General features: G+C 35.0%; 1 protein-coding gene across 1 annotated transcript in view; it reads left to right on the plus strand.

Annotated features, from left to right (window-relative positions):
* Positions 1 to 15,539, plus strand: part of LOC150092334 (uncharacterized) — a 34,817-nt gene that overhangs the window by 13,332 nt on the left and 5,946 nt on the right. The window contains exon 3 of the mRNA XM_090414961.1: positions 5,271 to 5,385. Within this exon, the coding sequence (XP_090271087.1) occupies positions 5,271 to 5,385 (115 nt within the window). The remainder of the gene's footprint in view (positions 1 to 5,270; positions 5,386 to 15,539) is intronic.

Raw genomic sequence — 15,539 nt, forward strand, 5'->3', positions numbered from 1 at the left:
TACGACAGGTCTAAGTGGAAAATTAGTTTTGTGTAGCTTAGGTAAGCCATAAATTCTAGGAGGTCTTGCATGGTATGTCTTAAGTTTTTTGATTGTTTCTTCATCTAAGGAGGAAGTTTCATTAAGTAGCTTATTTAATTTTATTGAAGAAGTAAATTAATTTTTCGGTCATATGAATTGGTATCAAGAACCACAGTGGTATTTCCTTTATCAGCTCTAGTAATGATTAAATTTTTGTTGTGTTTTAAGGAAATAATAGCTTTCAATTCCGATGGTGGGATATTTAATTCTGAAGGTTTGGCATTGTAGATCACTTTAGCTACTTCGAAACGAAGTTTGTTGGCTTCAATACTGGAGAGATACTTGATGTTTCTTTCTATATTATGTATAAAGTCTAAATATGGGAAAAACTTTGGTGAAATCGCAAATTTATGGCCTCTTGCTAGAATATGTTCTAGAACACTGTGGTTCTTGATACCAATTCATATGACCGAAAAATTAATTTACTTCTTCGAGATCGTAATACTTACTCCAAATTGGATTTTGATCCTATGAATCGTCAACTCAGAAAATTAAATAAGCTACTTAATGAAACTTCCTCCTTAGATGAAGAAACAATCAAAAAACTTAAGACATACCATGCAAGACCTCCTAGAATTTATGGCTTACCTAAGCTACACAAAACTAATTTTCCACTTAGACCTGTCGTAGACTGTATCGGCTGTCCAACGTACAAGTTATCAAGATTCTTATCTAACCTTCTCCAACCTCACATAGGCCACTCAGTCTCTTCAATCAAAAATTCTACTGAGTTTCACACAAAAATTAAAGACATTCAACTATCAAAAACTGACTTGTTAATCAGCTTCGACATTGTCTCCCTCTTCACTAACATTCCCCATAAAGAAACAATAGAATTACTAACTCAAAAATTTCCATCTGATATAGTTGAATTGTTCAAGTTTGTTATTGCATCAGGTTACTTCACCTGGAAAGGTCAAATTTACAAGCAAGAGGAAGGAACAGCAATGGGATCTCCTTTATCACCAAACCTAGCAAATTTGTTTCTAGAACACCTTGAGGAAAAAATATTCACTTTTGAACCCAAACCAAAAATTTGGCTAAGATATGTCGATGACGTATTTGCAGTATGGAATCATCCCGAACCTGAATTACAACTGTTTCTAGATAAAATTAACCTTCTTCATCGTTGCATCAACTTTACGTTAGAAAAAGAATCTCCACAGGGTATCTCTTTTTTGGATTTACACATCAAAAGAAAAGCAGACGGTTCCATCGCCACTTCCGTCTTTCGCAAGCCTACATTCTCAGGTCGCTACATTCACAGTTCTTCTGCTCATCATACATCTCAGAAATCTGGCATTATTAAATCGCTAGTTTACAGAGCACACAAATTCTGCTCCTCTGAAGAATCTTTAAACCAGGAATTAGAAGTTATCAAAAATACAGCCATCCTAAATGGATATAATCCCAATACAACTCAAAAAATCATCAGTCACTTCTGCATACATCAAACCAGACAGGAAGAAGTGCATAGGATTCCCATACCTTACGTTAAAAGGCATCTCAGAACGTCTTTCTAAAATTATGAAGAAATACAATTTTGCCACTACTTACAAACCTATCAACCAAATGTACAACTTATTACCTTCTCCTAAGGACAAATTCTAACCCTTGATGTTACCTGGTGTTTATGAGATTCCATGCTCATGCAAATTATCTTACTTTGGACAGACAGGTAGGTCTGTTCAGAAACGCATCTCGGAACATCAAGACCACATTCGTCTTCTTAAACCGCAGAAATCTGGCCTCTCTCAACACGGAATTGAAAATCCAAACCATAGGATCCATTGGGAAAAGGCTAAACTTTTACATAGATCTTTATTTAAACATGAACGTTTATACAAAGAAAGTTCTGAAGCCCTACTACACAAACCAAACCTAAACCGCAACGACGTTCTTACTATTCCTAAAGTATGGGAAATTATCATACAAAACTGTATTAAATAATTAACGGTTTTTTTTTTTTTTTTTGTATTACTTTAGCACGTTTTCATGAGATTCTATTGTAATAATGTGCCCTAACTGTATGTTATTCCTAATTTTTGTTTAAATACTGTACTGATGATGTCCTAAGATACTTAGGATGAAATATTTACAATTAAATAATTTTCACTGTGGTTTATACGTGTGTTTCTTCTAATTAAGAGAGAAGCTATTCAATACGCTACAGTTATATGGTACAATGGGGCATTATATCAAGCAATACTTAGTCTTTATTTGAGTTATAAGTCAGCAGTTAGAATTGAAGGAAGTACAGGAAGATGGTTTAATGTTAAATCTGGTGTGAGACGAGGATGTACATTATCCCCTCTGTTATTCATTATCTATATGGATCACATTATGAAGGAAAGTGGTAATAAACATGATATCAAAATTGGAGATGTTAATGTCAGCTCTTTGCTTTATGCGGATGATGTTATACTTCTAAATAAATCCGCTACAAGTCTGCAAGATTCTCTGAATAAATTGAATAGCTGTTGTAATAGATATGGTATGAAGGTCAGCAATAAAAAGACAAAGACAATGAAAATAGGCAGAATCATTGAAAATGTCAACTGTGTTGTGAATAGAGAACCTGTGGAACAAGTAAAACATTTCAGCTATTTAGGCACGATTTTTAATGAAGATGGTAAATTAAATATAGAAATAGACAACAGAATCAGCAAAGCTAGTATGGTAGGAAGTCAATTGAATAAATTCATATGGAATAAGAGAGAAATTAGTTGGAACACTAAATTAGCTGTAAATTAACAAGACAGTGTTCAAACCAGTTTTAACTTATGGATCTGAGAGCTGAGTCAGAAGTAAAACACTTGACCAAAGACTAGAGACCAACACATATGAGAGTCCTGAGAAAGATTCGAGGCGTGAACAGATGGCATCAATGGCAATATCATATTAAAAACGAGGATATTAGGAAAGAACTTGACATTGTCAACATCCAGGAATGCGTTAGCAGAGCTAATCTCAGGTGGTATAATCACTTAAACAGAATGGGCGAAGAAAGATTAGCAAAATAAGTGTTCTCTGCCAGGTTGGCAGCAAAACGACCCAGAGGAAGACCAAGATACAGGTGGATTGATAGGGTACAAAGTGCCTTAGACGATAGAAATATAAGATCTGATAATGTTGGAGTCTTGACAAGTAACAGACTGATTTGGAGGAAAATTGTAGATAGGAAGTTAGTAATGATGTAATTTTTTTCATGTAGTACTATCATATCCTGTACACCCCTTGAGTGAGGGTACATGGCAGGAATTTGATGATGCATTTAAATTTTAATTATCAACATTATTTATGCGATCAGCCATTCACCTTCATCACACGATATTGAAATTTTGAACGACAATTAACATTGTCACTGAAGATTCAAATTAGCAAATGACTAATAAGAAGTGAAAGTTGAGCGCGAAATGGACAGCAATGATAGGCCGGTAGAGGTTGTGCAGCTGTGAAGACGTAAATATGATTGGTGCAGTATTAACAGAAGATCATGCGACTCACTGACAAAGGCATGCTGACGATTGTTATGTTGAAATACTGATTCTCTTCTACCAAATTCCAAAATATCTGCAACTGCCATAACAACATTCACTATCTATTTCTTAAAGTTTTAAACTTTTTTTCGTGTGTGAAGTATATGCAAAACTTTTTAATTTCTTTTTTTCGTAAAGTAAAATCAGGGGTGGAGATATACATGAGGGCAAGTTATATTTGAGTAAATATGGTAGTCATTTGTTTTCTACATGATCTTACATAGAGATTACATCATATGTAATAAGTGCATTTTTTTAATCATTTAAAATAACAAAAGTTGATGAATAGTGAAAGTTTGTTTTGATTGATGGAAGTTTTTTTCATTTGGCTATGCTACCAATTACATATTTGGGTTAATCCTTTATCCAAGTGTAAGCAAACAAAGTTTGCGCCTGAAATATTTTCAGGACTGGGGCAACTCGTGGTAAAGGTAGTATAAGTTCTGATCACATGCCTTAGTATCCCATAATGCTACAGACATATCCTTGGGGTATGTATAATGCTATGTATTATGGAAAGGATCACTACCCAGACTGGTTTTGATGGTTTTGACCTTTATTGAGGTCTCATCAGTGGAAGCTAGACCCAGAGGTGATGATACTAAGGTGGAAGTAATGCAGAAGTCATATCACCATATACCAGTTTCCAAAAGGTGTCAACACCTTATTGCATATACCATATATGGAAATATGACTTCTGCATTACTTCAACCCTGGTATCACTTTTGGGTCTAGCTCACACTGATGAGACCTCAATAAATATTGAAACCAGTCTTGGTAGTGACCCTTCCCGTAATGCATAGCATTATACATGTCCGTAAGGATATGTGCTTTGCATTATGGAATACTAAGGCAAGTGATGTGAAGTTACTTCACGTGCAAACTTTGTTTGCTAACACTTAGATAAAGGATTAAACCAAAAAAAAATAATTCTTGGCATCTTTAATTTACACTTTTGTTACTCTTCCAATCTTTGTGCCATCTGCAACTAGCCATGTACATGTCTCAGTATTCTATTTAATATGCAGATTAATTAAAATAGTATCAGAATTGATTCTTTCAGGATCCCTAGTAATTGCAGCATTTTGTTTGTGGCACACTGTTAATGCCTTTTTGTAAAATCCTTATCCATTACCTTTATCATTGCTTCATAAAATCTAAAGTAATTGATTAAACACAATTCGAGTTTCAAAATATGTGAAATCGGCTCATTTCTATTTGTGCATCAAGTCTTATATCATTTGCTTCTAACCAGTTTAATCCTGTCCTTCCATACTCCATTTTGTCACTTAATAAAAGTATTTTGTCACTTGATTTTGTATTTCTCAATGCATGTACTACATGCACACAATGCTTACCCTTTGTTTCTCTCTCTCTCTTTTCCTTCCTCCTGTTCTGTACTTATTTATTTATTCATTTGATATTTTGATATAAATATTCATGAATATCTATCAAACCAAGTGAGGCTTGCAAAAGCTTTATCCTAATAATAGGTTAAATATGCATTCAAATAATTATTTTTCATGAGATCAGATAGGATCAGAAAAATCTTTCTGCATATTTAAGAAATATTTATAACAAGAATACCTTAAAATATTTTACTGATTATAGTTTATTTTTTATTTTCACTTTAATCAAATTGAATTTTAGGGCCATGTTTGGAGGGAGTACATTTTTACTTTTCCTTCTCTGTTACTGTTGCCAGAAGAAATTAAGAGAAGATTCCTTATCAGTAATTGAAGAAAATAGTCCATCACAACAGCAGGTTAGTGTGAAGTAGTGAAGTATCAGTATAGAATCTTTTCTGCCTTAATTTAAATGATTTAATTTTAATAAACGTTTGGATATAATTTAATTTTGCTAAGAAAAATATATGCATTTAACAGCACTTCTAGGTTTATTAAGTTCAGTTGATTGAAAATTACCATTGCAAAAAATAAGAATCATTTGATATTCTCATAAATAATTGCTAACTATATTATTGTCTCATAGTCTATCAATCTTCATGGACTCCTGTAAAAGTATGTAACTATGTTTACATTACGTTGGCTAAATCATAGTGAAAGAATATTTGTTATATTTAGGCTGGAACCGTCTGGTCTGATCAAACACATTCTTTGGCCAGGCCAGATGAAATCAGTCTTTAGTGATTATAACCTGATTACATCATTATAGATTTGATGGGAATGTAACTAATAATTATTAGTAAAAATTTGCCATTATAGTTAGGAAAACCTACTGCCACATTATCAAAAACTGTGACTTTGTATTCACTGCCATCTGGTATTAGACAAGTTTACTGAGAATCTTTTCAACACCAGTAGTAATACAACTCTGAAACAAAATAAATATATGCTTGGTTTACAAAAGTGCTTGGTTTACAAAAGATAGATAGGAAGTTGGTAATGATGTAAATTTTTCATGTAGTACTATCATATCCTGTACACTCCTTGAGGATAAATGTCAGGAATTTGATGATGATGATGATATATAATAAGAAAATGTACAAAGGAGATGACAGTACTCTTGACTTAGTTTTTCAAACACTAGAATAGAATAAAAAAACTGATTTGAACACTGTCTTGTATACAGCTAATTTAGTGTTTTGACTAAGTTCTCTCTTGTTCCATATTAATTTATTCAATTGACTTCCTACCATACCAGCTTTGTTGATTCTGTTGTCTATTTCCATATTTAATTTACCCTCTTCACTAAAAATCGTGCCTAAGTAGCTGAAATGTTTTACTTGTTCTATAGGTTCTCCATTCACAATGCAGTTGATATTTTCAGTGTGTCTGCCTATTTTCTTTGTCTTTTTATTGCTAACCTTCATACCATATCTATTACAACAGTTATTCAATTTAGTCAGGGAATCTTGCAGACTTGTGGAAGATTTATTTAGAAGTATAACATCATCAGCATAAAGACATTAACTTCTCCAATTTTGATATCAAGTTTAATACCACTTTCCTTCATACTGTGATCCATATAATGAATAACAGAGCTTAAGATTACCTACAAATGTCAAATAATTTATATTCCTGAATTGTTGGTATGACTTTTCTTTTCAAGTGTTATTCACCTCAACCTCACACTAGGCCTCCATGCTATTATCATTGCTTCCTTGGAATTCCACTTGAAGGAAACACAACTCTTCTGAGATCATCAGAAATACCCAACTCCCTCTTATTTTTTCTGTCTTCCCAAAAAATCCTATAATCCATCATATCCTATTCTCATCAGTATATCATTCTTTGTTAATAATATTTCACTTACCAATAATTCAGTGATTGATTAATTTTATCAATATCATAACTCTGCTCTTTATTCCTAATATATGTCTTGCATTGGTATGCATGATTTTTTTCTTGCTTCCTCATGCAGTCATTCCCCACAAAACGTTGATCTTCACTTCCACTGTTTTGTAGGACCTTTGTTTGTGTTCACATGTGCATGTGAGAGAGAGAGAGAGAAAGATAATTATATAGTAGTTTTTTCTTTGGGTAAGATGGATAGTCAGTTGGTATCTTGGTTATAGGGATAGTTAAATGACAAAAGCCAGTGAGCTCTATACAGGAATGCAATAACTGTAGGAACCATAGGGTTCTGCATCAGAATTGTTGTTTAATTTATATATATTGATGATATATTTGAAACACCGCGCGGTTAGCCTAGTGGCTTTGCGCTTCGCAACCATATGCTTGGGGAAGGAGTGTCCCAGGTTCAATTCCCGTTGTAGACGTGAGGAATTTGAGGATCTTCCTCAGGCATAGCCAAGTTAGCTGGTCTTGGGTGCGGTCAGTAGGGTTTTTTCCACCAGTTTATCTGGCATTTTTTCATCCTGCAAACAGGCAAACCGGCTCCATGAACATACGCCTCTACAGTCAAAAATATACCCCCCCCCAGCGGCAGACCAAGCGACGGGTCGGTTGGGAGTAGTACTAACAAGAAGTCGCATCTAAAGTAACACGCGGACCCTGCATGGGAAGCGGGAATAACGTGTAGTAGAAGAAGATGATATACAGGGTGTTCGGGATAAATTTGACATATTTATAATTAATTATATTTTTCCGTAAGTTACATGTATTAACACACACTTCTCTTCATTTAAAAGTTTGGACCCTTCTTCATTCATATACAAGATGTCAGAAAGGATGGATAGCTGGAACCCACCTGAATCATGGAAGAGAATAACTTGTATCATGATGATTCGTGCCCGCCATCAAAATAAGGATATTACGACTGCTGCCCAATGCTCCCTGAATACAGTAAAAACAATCAGGCATGAACTAGAGACTTGCAATGGTGACTACGAGGATGTAGCAAGAAGAAAGATCCCTAGCAGACGATCTGATTGCGTTCGTACAGCAGAATTCCTCGCAAATCTGCAGGAACAGGTGTTGAAGAACCCTGGCATTGGAATTCGGGCTTTGTTCGTGGAGTTGCTAACTGTAGTCAAGCCCTGGATAACAAGGGTAGCCAATGGTAGGCCGTATGTATGGCAGCAGGATTCGGCCCCTTGCCACACCTCTGGGAAAAGTCAAAAATGGTTGTCTGAAAATTTCTACAACTTCACCAGTCCAAATGTTTGGCCTCCAAACTCCCCAGACCTTAACCCCATGGATTATTTTGTATGGGGCACAGTTGAAAAAGACACCAATCGCACTTCCAGTAATACAAAAGCCCAGTTAATGGATAAAATTAAAACAGTTTTTGCGGCCCTTCCCAGGGAGACTGTAGCATCAGCTTGTTCGAGGTTCCGAAGCAGAATTGAAGCTGTGATCGATGCTAATGGTGGTTATTTTGAGTAAATCTTGTTGATAGTATTGTAATTAACTCTGCCTGTAATGTTTTTTTGTCAATTCATTAAATTTAATAGATACAAAGAAGATTTTCTTTTTCCTTACGAAACTGTCAAATTTATCCCGAACACCCTGTATCTGAAGCATTCGGAGGAAACATTTTATTCTATTATTATGGCATTTGATTATTACACCTACTGCCTCTACTTAATCCTTCATGTACATTCTACTCACTTACCATCAGGCTTCTTATGAGGGTGAAATAGTGAAGTCATTGCTGAAGCCCTCTCTCTTTCTCAGACTACCACCATTTGTCTCAATTCCATCCATGGTTACATACTCACAACTCCATAGTGTAATTATTATTTCCTCCTGAAATGGCACCCTCTTCTCAAAACAGCATTCTTCCCACTTTCATGTTTCTGCTCTCACTCAAATGCAAACCATTTCCAACAAACAGCTCTCTTCTGCATTCAAGTTTATCCCATACTTCCACATTCTCAAGCCTCTTTTCCTGTATATTTTAACTGTCATGACATTTATAATCATCACCCTTCTCCTCAGCTCTACAATCATACCTTATCAACACTCATAACTCTCTCTTTCACACACACATTCTTCCACTTTGCTGATTTTGAAGTCAGTGCACCTAAATAATAATGCAGCTGGCATATTCAGTAGGATTGTACCCAGGCATCTTTACATAGGCATGATTTATGCACGTATGCTTGGGAAAAAGTTGAAAAAAATCGAAGGGTAAAATTGGTGAAGAACAAGTTGGGTTTAGGCCACATGAAGATCGCAAAGACCAGAATGTACCATGAATGGTATAATAAAATACCATTCGTTGTATTTTATTATACCATGAATAGTTGAGAAATCCTAAGATTATAATAAACATATCTGTTTAATAAATAAATAACATATCTGTTCTAATTATGTTGATTTTAAAACATGCAATAAGATGCCAAGAGGGAAAATGTTCAAAATTAAATCTCTGTGCTAATGGAGCCTTATAGTAAATGATATGACTTATACCACCCTTTCCTTCATGCTTACAGAGTGATCAGAATATATTATGAAAAATTATGGAGACAACTACAGTGTTAGAGCAAAACTTTAGTTTAATATAAACCAAAACGAACACTAGACGTTTCGTCCTTCATATCAAGGTCATCATCTGGAGCATACACATATATACAAACAAATAAGCTGCACTACAATCTACATGGTTTGCTAAAGTTACTGACCAACTGTTACAACAATTATTGGCCTGACCTCTGGTGAAAAAAAAAAAAACTTTACTACATCAAAGCTAGAGTCCTATTACTGTTATTATATATTAGGTTACAAAATTAAATTTGGCCTGGAGACCAGCATATTTATGTGTATGTAAACTATGTAAGTATACATATAAATTCCAACAAACTGATATGGAATAGTTTCCAATAAAAGCTGAAAATTGCTTCAAGTCCTAAAGTCGGTATTGGTGGAAACTAAGTAATTTCCGGAGTGTTCATCTTGGGTTATATCAAACTAAAGTTTTGCTCTAACACGATAGTTGTCACTATAATTTTTCATAATGACTTATACCACCTTTCCCTAACATATTAAACTGAATAGCTTATGACAGCCAATGAATTTGTCTCCATATAAATCTAATTAACACTGATTGAATGACTAATTCTGTCTGCTTTGTTCTGTCAACTGTATATACAAGCAGATCCTGACTAACGGAAATTTTGTTTGTGTATTTACATAAGTTGAATTAATACTTGTGCAAATTATACTGAAAGGGCTATTGAAAAAATTTTAACTTAACATGCCTACATTACTCACATACCACTTAACAGCAGTTTTCTGCAAAGCTGACAGCCTGTGCTCATTCAGTCTCCATTTGTTTGCCTCCAGTGTCTGTATCTGTATCAGTGTCTGTTTGCCTCCAGTGTCTTTGTTCTTTTATTCAGTTTGCTTGTTTCGTTATTGAACATGGACATGCTATGTATTTGCATTCATACACTTTAATAATATTTGGTGTTTTCATGCACTATGGTAGAATACAATTGTGACTCGAAAAAAACAACAGAAATTAGTGGAGAAGAAAGTAACAGAAATAACATGTTTATTTCACATGTTTTGTTTATTTCAGAATTTAAACATGTTAATGTAGTATTATATATGCATAAAACACATTAGCAGTGGTGTGATTAATGAGTAGGGTGGGTCAAATTCATGTTATGAAAGGGCAGTCTGTATATTCTCAAGGTGATTTGTCCATAAGTTGCATATCAATAGGTAGAAGTATGGATAAATATTTGAGGGATGTTTGGATAAATCAGTTGAAATCTCTGTTGTAAATTATTTCATTTTTATTTATAATCCAGGTGGATGACATTTTTAAGGAAGTGGTATAAACCAAATGTTCCAGACAGAGGATTTATTAAATAACTTTGTTTATCATCATCAAATTCCTGCCATGTACCCTCAAGGGGTGTACAGGATATGATAGTACTACATGAAAAAAATTACATCATTACTAACTTCCTATCTACAATTTTCCTCCAAATCAGTCTGTTACTTGTCAAGATTACAATCAACATTATCAGATCTTATATTTCTATCATCTAAGGCACTTTGTACCGTATCAATCCACCTACATCTTGGTCTTCCTCTAGGTCATTTTGCTGCCAACCTGGCAGAGAACACTTGTTTTGCTAATCTTTCTTTGCCCATTCTGTTTAAATGACCATACCACCTGAGATTAGCTCTGCTAACGCATTCCTGGATGCTGACAATGTCAAGTTCTTTCCTAATATCCTCATTTTTAATATCATATTGCCATTGATGCCATCTGTTCATGCCTCTCATATCTGCGGTCTCTAGTCTTTGGTCAAGTGTTTTACTTCTGACCCAGCACTCAGATCCATAAGTTAAAACTGGTTTGAACACTGTCTTGTTAATTTACAGCTAATTTAGTGTTCTGACTAATTTCTCTCTTATTCCATATGAATTTATTCAGTTGACTTCCCACCATACCAGCTTTGCTGATTCTGTTGTCTATTTCTATATTTAATTTACCATCTTCACTAAAAATCGTGCCTAAGTAGCTGAAATGTTTTACTTGTTCCACAGGTTCTCCATTCACAACACAGTTGACATTTTCAATGATTCTGCCTATTTTCATTGTCTTTGTATTTTTATTGCTGACCTTCATACCATATCTATTACAACAGTTATTCAATTTTAGTCAGAGAATCTTGCAGACTTGCAGCGGATTTATTTAGAAGTATAACGTGAACTGCATAAAGCAAAGAGCCTACATTAACATCTCCTTTTTTTTTTTTTTTTTTTTTTTATTTCTAACCCAGCTCTTAGATCCATAAGTTAAAATTGGTTTGAACACTGTCCTGTATACGTGTGTTGAGGCTTAAGTGCTGTGAGGACATCATGTTGAAGGTTTCATGGAATATTATCAGCACTGGGAAAGGATTAAAACTAATTTTAATGCTAATTTTTAATGCATTAAAAACAGTCTTTCTTTCTTTCTTTTTTTGGATTTACTATGGTGCAGCATGGTGGTTTTTCTCCAGGAGATCCTGAGGGCTTGCAGACCATGTTTTGGATACGACCCACAGGATCTCCTGGAGAAAAAGCACCATGCTCCACATTCAAAAAAGAAAGATTGTTTTTAGAATCTGCAGTGGCACTCAGAAATCAAACAAATTTAAATAAATACGTTTACATAAAACTTCACAAATTTTGGGAAACATTAATTATCAGAGATCCCACATTACATCCTAGGCCACCTACAAATACCCATAGAGGGCTCACTGCTAGATAGGACTTTAGGGTCACCCACGTGTTTCACTGAGTATTGTATTGTATATTGTATTGTATTTGAGTGTGTTGTTACAAAAGTTATTTGTAATCCCTGAAGATGTCTCAGTGACTGAGACGAAATATTGGAAGGATTAAAATTAGTTTTAATCCTTTCCCAGTGCTGATAATATCCCATCAAACCTCCAACATGACCGTCTTGTATACAGCTTTGTTTTGACTAATTTCTTTCTCATCATCAATTTCCTGACAAGTACCCTCAAGGGGGTGTACAGGATATGATAGCACTACATGAAAAATTTATGTCATTACTAACTTCCTATCTATAATTTTCCTCCAAATCAGTCTGTTACTTGTCAAGACTCCAACATTATCAGATCTTATATTTCTATTGTCTAAGGTACTTCGTACCGTATCAATCCACCTATATCTTGGTCTTCCTCTGGGTCGTTTTCCTGCCAACCTGGCAGAGAACACTTGTTTTGCTAATCTTTCCTCGCCCATTCTGTTCAAGTGACCATACCAACTGAGATTAGCTCTGCTAATGCATTCCTGGATGCTGACAATGTCAAGTTCTTTCCTAATATCCTCGTTTTTAATATGATATTGCCATTGGTACTGTCTGTTCATGCCCCTAATCTTTCTCAGACTCTCATATCTGCAGTCTCTAGTCTGTAGTCAAGTGTTTTACTTCTAACCCAGCTCTCAAATCCATAATTTTAAACTGGTTTGAATACTGTCTTGTATACAGCTAATTTAGTGTTTTGACTAATTTCTCTCTTATTCCATATGAATTTATCCAGTTGACTTCCTACCATACCAGCTTTGTTGATTCTGTTGTCTATTTCCAGATTTAATTTACCATCTTCACTAAAAATTGTGCCTAAGTAGCTGAAATGTTTTTACTTGTTCCACAGGTTCCCTGTTCAAAACACAGTTGACATTTTCAACAATTCTACCTATTTTCATTGTCTTTGTCTTTTTAATGCTGACCTTCATACCATATCTATTACAACAGTTACTCAATTTAGTCAGGGAATCTTGCAAACTTGTAGCGGATTTATTTAGAAGTATAACATCGTCCACATAAAGCAAAGAGCTGACATTAACATCTCCAATTCTGATATCATGTTTAATACCACTTTCCTTCATAATGTGATCCATATAGATAATAACAGAGGGGATAATGTACATTGTCTCACACCAGATTTAACATTAAACCATCTTCCTGTACTGAATATCATCTACTCCTGCTGCCTTTCCACATTTCAAGCCTTTGATGGCTTTTTCTACTTCAAGTATGGATATGTCTTCCTGAGTGTATACCTGTTGAGTGTTTCATTTAGCAAATTTTCAAAGTAATTACTCCATACTTCAAGGATATCTTTTTCTCCCGTTTTCACGTCACCTTTATGATCTCTAACTCCTTTTACTTGCACTCTTTCCTCCATTCCTAAGCTTCTTCAACAACCTCCAGAATATTTTGCCACGTTCTTAATATTTATTTTCTATGTTCTTGCCAAAGTCCTCCCATGACTTTTGTTTAGCTAGTTTTACACACTGTTTAGCTTTCTTATATTTGTCTCTGTATTCTCTAAGAGCAAAAGCTGACTTATTTGCTAGGAACTTTTGATATGCTTTCTTCTTTTCCTTCACTGCCTCTTTAACTTCCTGTGTCCACCATGGAGTTCTGATTTTTGTATCCTTGCAGACAACCTCACAACATGCCTCTCTGGCTGAATCAATCAAGGTTTTCTTCAATGCTTGCCACTGAATCTCCAAGGTTTGGTTCCTGTTCTCAAACTCTTTCAGTTTTTCTTCAATAATCTTTTCTGTATTTGGTCTACAGTTCACATCTGAGAGCTGCTCAACTTTTATTCATTTTAAAACTTTCTTACATGTTATTCTTTTCAATAGAAATTCAGTTTTATCCTACTCAAGACTAAATAGTGATCGCTTCCAATTTCAAATCCTCTGTACACTCTGGTGTCCTGCACCAGGGAGAAAACATCACTATCAACAGTAACATAGTCAATGAGACTTTTCTTATTCCTTGCCTCTTCTCTCCATGTGAATTTGTGCACATTTTTATGTTGCAACATGGTGTTAGTAATAACCAATCCATGCCCTGAGCAGAAATCCAACAGATATTTGCCATTATTATTAGCTTTGTTCTTTTCTCCGAATTTTCCCAAAATATTTTTGTATGCCTGACAATCATTCCGTTCTCTGCTATTTAGATCCCCAACAAGGACCAACTTTTCCTTTTTAATTGTCTCAGTTGCTTTTTCTAAAGCATCAAAAAATTCCTCCACTTCTACCTTAGTAGAACCATAGACACAAATAAGTCTCATTTTCCAATTCCCCATTCTGATATTTGCCCACCTCACTCTACTTGAGACTGCCTGCCATTCAAAAAGATTAGCCTTGTATTTTGTGTTGAATACTATGGCTACTCCTTCTTTTCCTTGATTGTCATTTCCTCTGTATAACATTTTGTATTTATTGCTCAAAAAGATCTCACCAGTTTTTGTCTTTTTTGTTTCAGTCACCCCTATTATGTCGATCTGGTACTTATCTTATTCCTCCACTAGCTCCATTTCTTTGCCATTCAGGCTTCTTACGTTGATAGTACCGATCTTTAAATCTGGTGATGTTGAGTTGGGGTGTGCTTTCAGATTTGTTCCAGTAGCTGACTTTTCGCTGTTTGCCCTGGTTCCCTGGCGAAAACAACAGGGGTCTTGTTTAACCGTGCGACGCCCCAGCCGGCATGAAATTTTGTCATGTTGTACCATAATTTTGTATATTGGTTTAAGTCTGTAAGAATACAATTTGGTCAGCTAAATCCTAAATTGCCAGCCCATCCTCATTCGTTCAGTATCCAGGTAGTTGCCCAACAGGGTGCACCACGAGAAGGTGAGGATTGGACATTAGGTCAGAAGCACTGGTCGGTTCTCCGCATTCCTTTAAAGGCTATGTGGAGGTCTCCTCTCAGTTATACAGCTTTGACCCTTAAGCCATCCTATCCTACCAGCTTACTAATTCTGTTGCCTATATCCATATTTAATTTACTCTCTTCACTAAAAATTGTGACCTAAATAGTTGAAATGTTTTACTTGTTCAACGGTTCAGGATACAGTTTATGTTTTTAATGTTTCTGCCTATTTTCATTGTCTTAGATTTCATAAATTTTTTTTTACATGGAGAGTTGTTGGTCAGTGGAATGCATTGTGAATGCAGGTAGTGTAAATATCTTCAAAGCTCATTATGATAGCCATGT

This window comes from Typopeltis vanoorti, chromosome 26 (assembly GCF_054136105.1).
Source record: "Typopeltis vanoorti isolate ZY-2024b chromosome 26, IOZ_Tvanoo_1.0, whole genome shotgun sequence".
NCBI classification, from domain to species: Eukaryota; Metazoa; Arthropoda; class Arachnida; order Uropygi; family Thelyphonidae; genus Typopeltis; species Typopeltis vanoorti.